Source organism: Leucoraja erinacea, chromosome 17 (genome assembly GCF_028641065.1).
Source record: "Leucoraja erinacea ecotype New England chromosome 17, Leri_hhj_1, whole genome shotgun sequence".
Lineage (NCBI taxonomy): Eukaryota > Metazoa > Chordata > Chondrichthyes > Rajiformes > Rajidae > Leucoraja > Leucoraja erinaceus.
The window spans coordinates 40,723,306-40,739,133 of NC_073393.1; the positions used below are offsets into that span (position 1 = coordinate 40,723,306).

Consider the following 15,828-nt stretch of genomic DNA (forward strand, 5'->3'; position numbering starts at 1 on the left):
GAGCGGACTGGAGTTCATGCCCCGTCTGCAACAATGGTGCCAAAGTTCAGGTAGCGGAGAGCTCCAGGTTCCTTGGTGGCAATGTCATGAACTATGTACCCTGGTCCGACTACGACCAAGAAAGCACACCAACGCCTCTACTTCCTCAGAAGCCAATGAACATTTGGCAACAGACAGCTCAAATCTAGTTTAGTTTAGAGATACAGCGCAGAAATTGTCCCTTCGGCCCACCGAGTCTGCACCGACCATCGATCCCCACACATTAACACTATCCTAGTGTTTCCAATGACTTTTTATCAATTTCTACAGATGCAGCATAGAAAGCATCGTACAGGAATGCATCACAGCTGGGTATGGCAACTGCATTGTCCAAGGGTGCAATAAATTGTATTAAGTTGTGAACACTGTCCTTGATTATGTTGGCTGCTTTCCCGAGGCTATGTGAAATATAGATGGAGCAGATGGGGGCTGGGGGAGATGGGTGAGACCGAGCTGTGTTCACAACTTAATACAATTTATTGCATCCTTGGACAATTGGAAACACTAGGATAGTGTTAATGTGTGGGGATCGATGGTCGGTGCAATTTACCACACCATCATCCAGATCATTGATGTATATGACAAACAACAGTGGACCCAACACAGATCCCAGAGGCACCCCACTAGTCACTGGTCTCCAACCTGACAAACAGTTATCAACCATTACTCTCTGGTATCTCCCATTCAGCCACTGTTGAATCCACCTTGCTACTCCACTATTAATACCCAACAATTGAACCTTCTTAACTAACCTTCCATGTGGAACCTTGTCAAAGGCCTGACTGAAGTCCATATAGACAACATCCACTGCTTTACCCTCATCAATTTCCCTAGTAACCTCTTCAAAAATTTCAAGAAGATTAGTCAAACATGAACTTCTATGTTGACTGTTCCTAATCAGATCCTGTTTATCCAGATGATTATATATATTATCTCTAAGTATCCTTTGCATTAATTTGCCCACCACTGACATCAAACTCACAGGTCTATAATTGCTAGGTTTACTCTTAGAACCTTTTTTAAACAATGGATTATTTTTCCTCTACTCATTAGTTTAAGGTGGGGGTGGGGGGGGGGTGAGAAGATGCCCGAGCATGTTCACACCTTTCTCATTCCTAACTCCAAATCTGAAATCCACTGGACTATGAAAGAGAACATCCATCTTTAATTACTGCTTTTGTAAACTCTGCCTCTTCTGTGGGCAGTGAATAAGAAGATGATTGGACTTGGATGTTATATTCCTGTCAGTTGAATTATTTGCTAACTCAGGAACTGCTTCTGAAGAAATAATCACATGTTAAAGGTATCATTGGATTCAGGGGCTAGTGTGCCACAGACGTTCCACTGGATCAGATTGTCAAAGATGTGATATTTGTTTGTGTTTAGTGAAACAGAACGTGGAGATGTGGCCCGCGGTGGCTCAAAGAAGTCGTTCTTCTTCAGCGAGGGGAGATATCCTGCGTACCTCAAGGGGTACTTCAGAGACTCGTTCAAACGTAACCAAACGCCAGTTGATGGTAAGTATCTGTTCCTGTTTGCATACAGGCTTTGTGCTCACTCAGTTTCACACTTCAATGGGGCAAAGTGTTTATCTCTTTTTACTCTATAAGCATATTTCTAAGCAAACAATATATACATTGAGATCCTGTGCTTCTCAAGTATCAATAGAAGTGTTTCATTTGTAGAAAGATGGGGAAGTTGGAACCCAGTAGACAACTCGGCCCTTCGAGCCTGCTCCACAATTCAGTACGATCATTGCAGACTGATTTGGGGGGAGAGAAGAGTGGAGAAACTAAAGGGCTTGTCCCATTTGTGCGTCACGTAGATGGCGTGCGAAGAATTTGTACATCCCATAATCCTGGGGCACCACGCGTCACTGCCTACGTCACCACGCACCATGCGCGCACCATGACGAGTAAATGATGTCACGTAAATTACCCGCAAATTACGCCCAAATGGGACAGGCCCTTAAGTTGAAAAAACGAAGGGCCAGGACAAAGCAATGGTGGATGCAAGCAAGGGGTGTTCATAATAGGCGGATGGTTGGGCAAGGGCCAGACATGAAAAGATAGAAGGTGAGAGACAAAAGGATTGAAGAGTTGTGAATTGTGAAACTAGAGGAGGGAATGTCGGGGGAAGGGAGAAATGGGTGTGGTTCCAGATGGTGCTGAGGGGAGCGGGGGAGAGGGTAGAAGGGGTGGGGGAAGAGGGGAGGGTTTGTCGTTACCAGAAATTGGAGAATTCAATGTTCCTGTTGTAAGCTGCCCACATGGAATATGGGGTGTTGTTCTTCCAGTTTGCGTGTAGCCTCTCTCTGGCAATGGGGAAGGCCCCGGACAGAGAGGTCAGTGTGGGGATGGGAAGGGGAGTTAAAATGAATAGCAACCTGGAGATCCAGTCGGCCTTGGGGGACCGAGCAAAACAGTCACCGAGTCTACACTTGGTCTCGCCAATGTACAGGAGGCCACATCAGGAACACGAGATGCAATCGATAAGGTTGGAGGAGGTGTACCTCACCTGGAAGGACTGCTGGGGTGTCTGTCTGAAGATGAGGGTGGAAGTATAGAGGCAGGCGTTGCATCTTCTGCGGTTGCATTTCCTTCATTTGTTTCTTGAATAGCCGTGATGAAGGCCACTCTGCCTGATTCGGGTCCAGAGGCTCCGTGAGATTCACCTTCAGGATGCAAGCCCGGGTCAATGCAGCTGGGCAGTGAGTGTGGGTGATAAATCCTGACAACAAGCAAAGTTACGCAAGATTCAGCCCAATATTGTGGCCCATTCTGGTAGCAATGGAAGAAACCAGAAGCAGCATGGCTGCTGAGGTATCGGATATTCATCCGGATGGAATCCACAACTTCCTAATGCAAAATTTTTAAGATACAGAATACAGAATAAAACTTTCTTTTATAGAATATTTGATTTTCATGGGAATTTTTTTTTTTTTTCCAACTTGCATTTTGTTAAACACGTGCAGATGATGGCGATTTGCATTCTCTTGGAAATTCAGGCCACGGACTGTTCTTTATGAACACAACCACCTCGTCCCCAGCATCTGAAGGCAGGGTTTTCCTGTGAATGTGTTCATGATATGGGCACTCCTTCGCCAGTGGCTATCAAGCCCCCTTGCCTTGCGAGCTCTGCATTCAACATTAAGCAGTGTCCCAGTGCCTCCCCTATTTAAAATGGAGCCACGTTCTAGCAGGGAGACTGAGTGTGGAATCTTTGTTTCTCTCCGCAGGAAGAATTCAGTCACCCAGTGGAAAGCCTGGCTCTGACAGTGGAAGAAATAATTAATGTTCGTAAAGTCTTGGTAAAAGCTGAAATGGAAAAGTTTCAGCAAAACAAAGATCTTTACAACAACCTGAAAAAGGGGAAGGTTTGTATATTCCACGCTTTTCGTGTCCACTCTCGATAATCATCATCCATTCTCCTCCAGTCGTTCTTCTGCATCACACATTTGTGTTAAAACATTGCCCCTAAGTGGTCATTCACCACAAATTCTTATGCAGTGTTTAGACGTTGGAGCTAGGTGGCGCCCTCTGCAGCTTCACACATCAGGGGCGGCACAGTGGCGCAGCGGTAGAGTTGCTACCTCGCAGCGCCAGAGACCCAGGTTCGATCCCGACTACGGGTTCTGCCTGTACGGAGTTTGTACGTTCTCCCCATGACCTGTGCGGGTTTTCTCTAAGAGCTCTGGTTTCCTCCCACCCTCCAAAGACTTACAGGCTTGTTGGTTAATTGGCTTGGATCAAAATTGTAAATTGTCCCTAGTACGTGCAGGATAACGATATGGGCCTGTCCCACTTAGGCGACTTTTTAGGCGACTGCAGGAGACTGTGCGGTCGCCACGTGTTCGCGGGTGGTTGCTGGGGAGTCGCCTTCGTGGTCGTGAGCAGTTCCCGCATTCTGGGAACTAGTCGTGGTCTCATATGGTCGCTGAGAAATTTTCAATATGTTGAAAAATTGGCGGCGACCAGAATCAAGCCGCCATGGTGAGTAGCGAGAATTCTCGTGCCGTAGGTGGGTCGCCAGGAGGTCCAAGGTTCTCGTAGACCGGTGAATTTTATTGGCTCGTTGGGGGGGAAAAAAATGTAAACAGTAGTTTTGAGAACCGAGGATAACCGACCGGCAATATTAATGTCCGCCGAGCTTCACAGCCGTGTATCTCTGGCTTCTTAAAAGTTGTCTCCAATCCTTCTCCCCGCCCCTTCTTCCCCCCTCTTTTAAAGGACTTACGTGACCCTTCCCGTACACCGTGCTTTCACCGTCTTAATTACAGCGCCAACCTTCCTGTTCATCGTGGTGTGTGTCTGTATCACATTGGCTTTGCACCGTGTGAATTTCTCTCACACAGCGCTCCCTCTGCTTGCCCTGCCCCCCCGGCCTGCATAAAGGGCTGGTGAAGGAAGCGGTGTGGGTGTGTGTTCCACTCTGACAGCCAACGTTCCAGTCGCCGGTTTTTCTGGCGACTGAAAAATCACCTAAGTGGGACAGGCCCATCAGTGTGCGGGGAACGCTGGTCGGCGTGGACTCGGTGAGCCGAAGGACCTATTTCTGCGCTGCATCTCTAAACTAAACTAAACATCTTAGCTAACCAACTGTGCACATCTCAGCACCATGAACTAGAGGGCGTGCCCACACATCCTGAGTCTGGGTCTATCAGCATTCCCACACATCCTCAGCTTCTGGATTCGGGATTGTTGTCACACGTTCCTGAGGCTGTACACTCACTGACAGCACTAACCTTGCTCACCAAGCTAATTATTTTGTGTGGGAAGGAACTGCAGATGCTGGTTTAAACTGAAGATAGACACAAAAAGCTAAAGTAATTCAGCAGGTCAGACGGAATCTCTGGAGAAAAGGAATAGGTGACGTTTCTGGTTGGGACCCTACTTCAGACCAAATGTTTGTCTAATTATTAACCAAATTGGTGTCAGCTAATTGTTTTGCTCCTCACTTGAAGTTATTTTGCAGGTGACATTTTTATTAACTTGGTGTTAAACTAGAGCAGATTTAGTATTTATGTGGAGTGGAAAAAATTCCCTTGGCTCTTCATATTTCTCCAAATTATCATGGAACCTTTCTGGCTAGTTTCAGGAAAGAAATCAAACTGATTAATACTTTACCGTTAAAAAAATAAACTATTCTCAGCTTTTTTTTCTCATTTTCTCATTTATTTTCTCTCTCTCTCTCTCCCTCATATTGGGCCATTCGGCTCATCAAGTCAACTCCACCATTCAATCGCGGCTGATCTATCTCTCCCTTCTAACCCCATTCTCCTGCCTTCTCCCCATGACCTCTGACACCCATACTAATCAAGAAACTCCTTGCTTTACAACTGCAACCAAAAATGGTGAATGATCCTGCAACATGCACTACCATATAACCATATAACAATTACAGCACGGAAACAGGCCATCTCGACTCTTCTAGTCCGTTCCGAACACATAATCTCCCCTAGTCCCCTATACCTGCGCTCAGACCATAACCCTCCATTCCCTTCCCATCCATATAACTATCCAATTTATTTTTAAATGATAAAAACGAACCTGCCTCCACCACCTTCACTGGAAGCTCATTCCACACAGCCACCACTCTCTGAGTAAAGAAGTTACCCCTCATGTTACCCCTAAACTTCTGTCCCTTAATTTTCATGTCATGTCCCCTTGTTTGAATCTTCCCTACTCTCAGTGGGAAAAGCTTTTCCACGTCAACTCTGTCTATCCCTCTCATCATTTTAAAAGCCTCTATCAAGTCCCCCCTTAACCTTCTGCGCTCCAAAGAATAAAGCCCTAACTTGTTCAACCTTTCTCTGTAACAAACTATTTTTCTCTGTAACACTACTTTTTAAGATTTATTTTTGAAATTGGAATTCTGTTAAAATGTTGATGATTTTGTGGGACGTGGATGTCATCGGCCAGGCTATTCATTGCTCAACCCCAATTCCCCTTGAAAAGATAATGATGAGCTGCATTCTGGTGAAGGTGCTTCTGTGGCCTTATTCATGGGCAAGTTCTCAGCTTTAGACCCAGTGACAATGAAGTCATGGTTAGATACTTCACACATTCCACCGTCCCTTGGAAGAAGCATTTGTTCCCATTACAGCCATTATCCTTGTTGGTTGAGGGCAAGTGTTTCAGCGGTACTGTCAGAATAGCCTTTGATTAATTGGGTGGATGGGACACACTGCAACCTCACTGCACCAGTAGGACATGAAAAAATATTGACAACAGTTGCATTCATCCACGCATCAGAGTATTCCATTCCACTGAGTCAAGAGAGAGAGAGTATATTTAATTGTCATTTGGACCCCTGGAGGTCCAAATGAAATGCCGTTTCTGCAGCCATACATTACACACAAATAGACCCCAGACACAACATAATTACATTTTACATAAACATCCATCACATAGCTGTGATGGAAGGCCAAATAAACTTATCTCTCCACTGCACTCTCTCCCCCCCGATGTCAGAGTCAAAGTCAAAGCCTCCGGCTGGCGATGGCGATTTGTCCCGCGGCCATTGAAGCCACGCCGGGTGATGCGAGGTCGCACACCGGGTCTTGATGTTGGAGCCCCCGGTGTGCGCTCGCAAAGTCCCGCATTCCAAGCCGCGCGGGGCAGTGGTGCTAAGCCCCGCTCCAGGAGCTCTTCGACCCCGCAACTCGGGCGGGAGAAGTTGCCATTGCAGGAGCCCCGAAAAGCGGTCTCCCTCCAGGGATCCGCGGGCTCCCGGTGCCGCCGTCCGCAGACCCACAGCAGCAGCCTCCGACCCAGCAGCAGCGGCAGCGGCAACGCTCCTCCACCGCTCCACCCGCTCCGGTCTCGGCCAGCTCCGCGACGGTGAGGTGAGTCGGCACCTGAGTCCCCGGCTTCTTCCTGTTGGAGGCCGCTCCTCGTTGCGGCCTCAACGACAGCTGAGACCCGACGAGAAAAGGTCGGGTCTCCAGTGCAGGGAGAGATTCAAAAGTTTCCCCCCCCCTCCCACCCCACCCCACATAAACATAAAACAACAAAAACTACATAAAAACACAGACAAAAAATAATAAAAACGCGGACAGGCTGCAGAGGCCGCTGCTGACCAGAGTCGCGCCTTGATGTGCATCAGAGTGTTGGAAGGAACTGAAGATGCTGGTTTAAACCGAAGATAGTTACAAAATGCTGGAGTAACTCAGCCGGACAGGCAGCATCTCTAGAGAGAAGGAATAGGTGACGTTTCGGGTTGAGACGCTTCTTCAGTCTGAAGTGTCTCGACCCATTCCTTCTCTCTATAGCAGTGGTTCCCAATGTGGGGCATACGCCCCATAGGGGGGCAATTTGATTTTTAAGGGGGGCAATTGAGCGCGACTGAGGTCTGGGTCCAAATTTTTGATTTTTATTTTTTAGGATTTTCCATCAGGTAAACATATGTAGTTTATGTTTCAGATGTTATTTTGAGTAAATAATTTTTTGGGGGTAAAAAAGGTCTTTATTGTGTAGTTATTACAACCAAGGTATTGGCGTTTTATGCTTCTTCAGCTGAAACGGAGTTCACTTTTTAAATGATAAGAATTATATATCACCACATTGGGGGGGGGGGGCATCAGGATTTTAGAGGTGATTAGGTGGGGCATGGCCAAAAAAAAGGTTGGGAACCACTGCTCTATAGAGATGTTGCCTGTCGTGTATTATCGTGAATTTGCTTTGAAGGGTTGTGATATCTTGCTTTTTCCCTGCAGGTCTGCTGTTGCTGTAAAACAAAGTTCCCCATGTTCTCGTGGCCTTCCACATGTCTCTTTTGCAAAAGGTAAACAACTGCCAATAACCTTTTTACTGCAAGCGTATAGTGCAACATTTTAATCAAAGTAATGGAATCTACTGTCAGCATTCCAGTTAATCCACTGACTCAGTCAGGACATAAGATGTATTGGAAAAGGGGGTATAAAGAAAACTAAAGCTGTAAGTTTACAGGTGAATTTAAATTCTCCTCTTTGCTCGTGTGTTTCATAGAAAACCTTTTTAGGTTCGCCATTAGGTAAGCCATGTAAATCGGAGATGAGGAAAAACTTTTTCACCCAGAGGGTTGTGAATCTGTGGAATTCTCTGCCTCAGAAGGCGGTGGAGGCCAATTCTCTGGATGTTTTCAAGAGAGAGTTAGATAGAGCTCTTAAAGATAATGGAGTCAGGAGATATAGGGAGAAGGCAGGAACGGGGTACTGATTGTGGATGATCAGCCATGATCACATGAATGGCGGTGCTGGCTCGAAGGGCCGAATGGCCTACTCCGCACCTATTATCTATTGTCTTAATTGTTTAACATTGTTAAAACAAAAATTGTGTATTATCTAGAAAACTATTCATTTTAGAAAAAAAACGTACATTTTCAATACTATGCAAAATAGTCTGCTTCATTTCAAAAATTTTAAACATATTGAACACCTGTTGTGCATTGTGTAATTTTACCACATTTTATTTGTGAATTGAATGATATTTAAGTACAAGTAAACTGCATTTAGTGCTGGGATTGAACAAATGTTTGCCACGATCGTAAGATTCTTTCAGTTTAAAGCCTGCGCATTTTGACGAAAATACACTGACTCTGAAAGAATAAAGTGGCAGATGTCACAAAATTATTTTAAAAAATATGTAAAAATGACGAACTGCCTGTGTAATCATCGAATGCCCGTTCAAACATTCAATTTTCTCGCACTCCAACAAATTTTCCTACCGTTCACTCATATGTATTTTATTTCTCGTAGGTCAGTTTGTGGTACCTGCATTTTGAAGGTAAGAATTGCAGCAATCAGTAATTGATCTTATACATCTACTTATCCACCACCTCAGGGACTTGATCAATTAAATCTAAGTCCCCTGCTATTTCCGACAGATTTTTTTGTTTACTGAATTTCCTCTGGTTTGACATCCTCCCAATTCTGTTGATAGATTGTAGACACGGCAACATCTGTAATTATATAAAAATAAAACTGAGAATTAGTGGGAGGAAAGAGAATGCCAGTGCAGGTAGTGCAAGAGGATGAAATATCATCTACAATAACCTCATCTACTGTGTCCGCTGTTCTAGGTGTGGGTTCCTGTATATTGGCGAGACCAAGCGCAGGCTCGGCGATCGTTTCGCTGAACACCTCCACTCAGTCTGCCTAAAACAACCTGAACTCCTGGGTCCTCAACACTTTAACTCCCTCTCCCATTCCCACACTGACATTTCAGTGCTGGGCCTCTTCCATTGTCAGAGTGAGGCAACAGTGCAAATTGGAGGAACAGCACCTCATATTCTGCTTAAAACCCCCTATGACAGCCCTATCAGCCTTGCATCACAGCCTGGTTCAGCAACTTGAACGCCCATGAACAAAGAAGACTGTGAAAAGTGGTGAACACGGCCCAGTCCTTAATGGGCTCTGACCTCCCACCATCGAAGGGATTTGCAGGAGGCACTGCCTCAAAAAGGCAGCCAGCTTCATCAGAGACCCACACCACCCTGGTCACGCACTCATTTTGACCCTGCCATCGGGAAGAAGTACAGGAGCCTGAAAACTGTAACGTCCAGGTTCAGGAACAGTTTCTTCCCCATAGCCATTAGGCTATTAAACACTACAACCTCAAATATCCAAGCAATTAGACGTGGGGGCATTGGTTTTGTCTTTTTGCACTTTTAGTGTGTGTGTGTGTGTGTGTGTGTGTACACATATACATACACACGCACACATTTACACATACAAATACATATATACACACACAAAACTTTTTTCCTTGTCCATTACATTGTTTACAGTGCACTATGTTGACATATTCTGTTGTGCTGCTGCAAGTAAGAATTTCATTGTTCTATCTGGAACATACGACAATAAAACACTCTTGACTCTTGAAGTGGAACAGTTTGGGGGCAAAATGATCCTGCTTTGTTCTAGATAATTGGAAGCTACTTGTATTAATGCATGAGCTAAGCACATATTGAAGTTTTGGGGGGAAAGATAGCAGAGTGGTGAGAGGACACAGTTAATGAGTTGCGGTGGTGATCTGGAATTCACGGGTGTGTGAGTTGGAATTGGAAAGCTGTGAGAGGGAATGATTTGAAGAGTTGTGAAGATGGGATTGCTCCACTTCAAGCTGGTATAGACTTGATGCCCTTCTCCTGTGCAGTCTTTGATTCCATTTATTTTCTACAGATTAAGATCCCTTCCAAGAAACTGGCCCATATACCCGTCTACACACTGGGGTTTGAGAATATCCAAGCAATTAGTCAGACAAAAATGGCCCTGGCAAAAGGCTTCTTCCAATCCCAGTAAGTATCTCGAACTCTGTTCTGGTGGATGTTGAAGTTGTCCTTGTAATGAATGACGATCTAATAACATAATGAGAATGACATAACTCTAACCACAATTACTTTCACATATTGCGTTCTGTTGCCAACACTGTTGGCAGCACTTTAGATGGATGGGCTTAATCTTAGTGAAACGAGATGAGTAAATTGAAACTCATCCTGGAGACCAAGAGGATCGAGGTTTCTTCCCACCAGCTATAAATTAAACAAGCCGTGAAGATGGTTCTACTTGTGATATGAGATAACAACATACATGAATTATATCAGTCCTGCTAGTTTTATCTGTAGGAAGGAACTGCAGATGCTGGTTTAAACCGAGGTAGATACAAAAAGCTGGAGTAACTCAGCCGGACAGGCGAGAAGGAATGGGTGATAGTAAGAAGGGTCTCCACCCGAAACATCACCCACCCCTTCTCCCCAGAGATGCTGCCTGTCCCCAGGAGGCACTCCAGCGTTTTGTATCCACCTTCTGCTAGTTTTATGGCTGGGGTGCAGTGACTGCAAATTTCAATTGTTCAGATGCAGTTTGCTGCAAGAAAACAGCTGCTTCATGAGATCATTTTCAGAGAATTTGAGCTGCGGTAATTAAATAAAGGGTTATGTGTCACTAGGATATGTAATATTGTTTCAATCATTTTGTCAGTGGGGTTTTGGGCAGAATGGACAGCCATAGGGTAGAGTGCAAATAGATTATTGATTAGTACTGGTGTCAGGTGTTATGGGGGAAAGGCAGAATGGGGTTGAGAGGGAGAGATCGAACAGCCATGATTGAATGGCGGAATACCCTTGATGGGCCGAATGGCCTCATTCTGCTCCTATCGCTCATGACCCGATGAAAGCAGCTTCCAAGCAGCAGAGCAGCTCAAAGTTAGCCACATTTTTCAGGTGTATATTGGAGCTATTAACTTCATTATCATCAGGTGATACACCTGGAGATTCTCCAGCAATTAAGACAGTGCCGGAGCAGAAAGAATGTTTGCGTCAATGGATAACATTGGAGAACTTTGGGGAAATAGTAAGAGAAACACTGAAGGCATTGAGGCAATGGTGGGGCAAAGAGAAGGAATTTTTAAAGGCATCTTTAGAAGACAATATACTAAGTGGGATCCGTTGGGTCCCAGCTTCACACGGGAGGGCTGGTCCCCCAACACAATATTCCACCTCTCCACCAATTCCAATAATCCTGGCCAGTAGGGGGGTGGCTTTCTGGAGCGCTAGCCTGGTGTTGTGGGCCGAAGGGACTGGCTTCAAGAGGGCTAGTATGGATATTATGGGCCGAATGGATTCTTGGGCTGGCAGCTGAGTCACTGAAACCACACGCACACGCACTCGCGCTCTCCCTCCCTCTCCCCCTCTCTCTTTTTCCTTTCAAAGACTTTATGCGACACAATCATATGATACATCACATCAAAACATAATCAGAAATTGCAATATAACAAATAATCACCATAGTACAACAATGTATTCATTGTTTACAATCGTGAGTGGAAGCCAAAGAAACGAGGCCGAAAAGCCATTGAACCGAAAGAGTCTGAAGACGAAACGCCTACTAACCGAAAGGATAGGACGCCTAAATGCAAACTAACCGAAAGGCTGCGTCACCTAAAAGCAAACTTACCAAACGGCCACTCAATCGAAACGCCACCTACCCGAAAGGCTGCGTCGCCTACAGGCCAAAGGGCCGACTGCCGCTCAACAGAAAAGTCCAAAAACGGACTTGACGTTGCCGGGGGGCGCGACTAGTCAGCGATTGGTCCAGACCCCCGCGCCCATCACATCACTGTGAAGGCATGAACATTGTCCCAAACCTCCGCTCCACCCGACCCGCAGCCCGCGGAGGGTGGCCCTGGGAGAGTGGGGGCTGTCCCGAGGAATACATTTATACAAGGTTAATCAACTGGAGTTAGAACGATTTATACATGTAATACATGATATACACCAGTTAATTAACCATGTATAAATGTATATCATGTATTACATGTATAAATCATTCTTACATTTGGGAACATGGTTAATGTGGGATTTCAATTTGAGCGCACGTGTTTGAATAGATCCAAGCGGCATGTCCAGCCTCTCCTGGGCGCGCAATACGCCAAGACATTCAAATATCTCGGTCACAACATTTCGCTGTTGATGAACAGTCTCACTGTCCTCTCTGTATCAAAACTTACCCATTCATAACATTTATTTACGTGGAGTGACGGCGCTGCCTAAGCAGCTGCGGCTCGCCTGCAGTCCGTTTGTCTTTTTTCTTTTTGTCTTTTTTCTGATCCTGTTAGGGGTATGTTTTTGGTTTATTTTTAGTTGTGTATATGTGGGGGGTGGGGGAAACTTTTAAAATCTCTTCCTTGAACGGGGACGCGTCCTTTTCCTTGTCGTGTCTCCGTTTCGCTGGATCCTAACATCGTGGAGCTGGCGAGGCTTAATCGGCCGCGGGACTTACCATCGCCCACCGGCACCTTTAACATCAAGAGCCCCGATCGCCTTGACGCAGCAGTTTGACTGCCTGTCCGTGGGAGAAGAACAGGGAAGAGATAAGACTTTTGCCTTCCATCACAGTGAGGAGGTGTTTGCAGATTCACTGTGATGGATGTTTGTGTGAAACTGTAGTAATTATGTGTTCAGTTTTTTTGCTGTTATGACTGCAGGGAATGACATTTCCTTCAAACTTTTGCTTGTTTGAATGACAATAAAAGGCATTCAAATATCTTCATTCTGATAGTTTGACCTGTCCACATGGCTCAAACGTTGACAACTAAATGTCGACGTTTTTTGCTTTTCCGGGTGCTTGGTGTGAGTGAAATAGCTCCCAGGCCAGAGTGACGGGGATGGAAGATCCTAATGTTCATCTCTCTGAAAGTGTTTTGGATTCTTTTGTGTTGCAGGTCTCTGAGGAATCTGAGTAAGCGGTCGGTAGAACAGGAATTTCCCCACCTTTACACACACGGCTGTAGTTTCAAAGATGTCTGTGCCGAATGCACAAAGTTTGTTGCGGATATCATTAACTCAAGTAGAAAAAGTATGGACCTCGTGAATAATAGTCCCTCGAGGAGAGTGCAGTCGATGTACATGTGCTCCACCAGATCCTGAAGAAAGTACAAGCAACAACAGATTGTATTATAATCACCGCAAGATGTCAGCTAAAGAGGTCACAGGTCACACTGCATGAGCTGTGCTCATTCCCAGACCAACAGTGTGCAGTGCATCATCGGTGTTCCCTGTACATTCTGATCAACCGCTAACATGACATATGGCAAGGATGAAGGATGCAAAATATACTCGAGTTTATACATCATATTTAACATGCTCATGGTAAAACACTTTCAACGTTGCTGCTGGATGCACGTGGGACTTTCTAGGAGTTCTTGGATTTGGAGACGTCCTTTTGTATTTGAGATGCCGGTATCTTCTGAATGTTACATTCTTGCTGTCAACCAAAGCTAACCAGGGAGATTGTAGTGGTGAAAATGTTGAATATTTGAAACGCCTCCATCTTGACGCAAGAGACCAGGTCAGGTTGCAATCCTTGGGTTTTCTTCTCCCCTAATTTTAACTACAATTGATTTACTATTCCTTTCTCCCTTTTTATTTTCTTGCTTTCATCTCTAATCACTAATAGCTTTGTTTCCTGGATATAAAATCATCTTCTGCAATTTAAATACTGTAATATTGGAAACATTATTATGCCTTTTACTGGAGAGTGTGTTTTGGGCTTGTATCCAAAACCAGCACAGCAACTCATCATATAACTCATCTGTATAAATTGGGTACCAGTGCAATTCTCACATTGTTGTCCCTGCCAATTTAAACATTGGATTGACTTTTCTCCGCATTGTGCTGTGGTGGTACACAAGACCTATCGCAGTAGATTAAAGCATCAGAATGTACACTGCTTTAGGATAGGCTCTGATGGTTCTTATATTTTACATTCTTGGTTCTGTTGTGCTTCACTGAACACAGAATAAATGACATAGTGTTGAGCTCTACTCCAGATAAAGGAGTGATATTAGGAAAGACTGGTTGAAATTCAAAGTGGGTTGTTGTAATTAGAACGGTTACTTAATTTGCCGAGCCTTGAGATCAAATAGAACATCCCTTTGCCTGGCTTCTGCAGTTCCAACTAATTTTCATTTTGCTGTGCAATTTGATGTCCATGTAGTGCACTTGTTGATCATTGGGCAGAAAGAAACCTTCTATTAAACACTGCACTTATTAGCAGGGATCCCATTTTGGTACAGGAGCTTTTGGATAAATGCACTATGAAAGCTCTGAATTTGTGAGTTACAAGAACTGGTGCTTATTTTTGTAAATTGTTCTACATCAAGTATTAAAGTTCTTCTATGTTTTTAAACATAGATTTTTCTTTGGAATGAGTAAAACAGTAAGCAGCCGGCCACCTTTAATGTCTCCTCAGTATTTTCCTGCATCATCTGGGATCGATTATTCAGAATTTCACAGTAATATGAAAGGGACATCATTATTGATGAAGCTAAATATGGAAAATGGTTATCTTGGTCTCACAAAATAATGTAAAATCCTAAACCATTTTGTATGCAAGTTCAACAGAATATAAACCTAATACTCTTCAATCATCTTTGTCCAAAACACAGACCCACGATACTCAAACCACAGTGGTTTTGGTTGATTGTCTTTTTTCACCTTCATTTGTTTATTGCATTCAGAGAATATCAGGCAATAAATGGAAAGAGATGAGATACTTATGCCCCTGTCCCACTTAGGAAACCTGAACGGAAACCTCTGGAGATTTTGCGCTCCACCCAAGGTTTCCGTGTGGTTCCCGGAGGTTTTTTTCCGTCTCCCGAGAGGTTTCCGCTTCTTCGATGTTCCGGCGATTATTTCAAAAAATTCAAAACCGGCCACGGCTAAAAATAGGTTGTCGTTTTAAAAATCGGTAATTTTTTAGTCGCAGCCGGTTGCGTTGCTAGTTGAAGGTGGTTGCCGGAGGTTGAAGGTAAGATCTTCCACTACCTGCAACCTCCGGCAACCACCTTCAACTAACATCGCAACCGGCTTCGACTAGAAAATTACCGATTTTTAAAACGGCAACCTATTTATAGTCGCGGCCGGTTTTGAATTTTCCGTTCAGGTTTCCTAAGTGGGACAGGGGCATAAGAATGCTGCACCTTCAGTGTTTAACGAGGACGTGTACTATCTGTAAACGGCCCAAATGTACAGTCAAGAAAAATGCCAACTCCAAGAGGAGAAAAGGCAACATTAACATTTTAAAGTGGAGCAGTCGTACTTCAAAGTAAAGCTCTCTCTTTTAATTATTTGGACTTTTTTTTTTTAAGGATACGGAATAAACGATGGAGTTGAAACTTAAATGATTAAGTGAGCAACATTAAAGAAAGGTGGAACATTGCATGTTGAATTGTTTATTAAATTACCTGATAGTGCCAGTTCAGCTTTTCAGATGCTAGATATTTGAGTTGAGATGCTAAGAGTGCCTTG

The 15,828-nt window shown here is 44.4% G+C and overlaps 1 protein-coding gene across 1 annotated transcript in view; it reads left to right on the forward strand.

The window, feature by feature from the left end:
• Positions 1-15,239, forward strand: part of spire2 (spire-type actin nucleation factor 2) — a 110,406-nt gene extending 95,167 nt beyond the window's left edge. The window contains exons 10-15 of the mRNA XM_055649034.1: positions 1,426-1,556; positions 3,278-3,415; positions 7,757-7,824; positions 8,777-8,804; positions 10,202-10,317; positions 13,242-15,239. Coding sequence (XP_055505009.1) covers positions 1,426-1,556; positions 3,278-3,415; positions 7,757-7,824; positions 8,777-8,804; positions 10,202-10,317; positions 13,242-13,446 — 686 coding nt within the window. The 3' untranslated portion in view covers positions 13,447-15,239. The remainder of the gene's footprint in view (positions 1-1,425; positions 1,557-3,277; positions 3,416-7,756; positions 7,825-8,776; positions 8,805-10,201; positions 10,318-13,241) is intronic.
• The last annotated feature ends 589 nt before the right edge of the window (positions 15,240-15,828 follow it).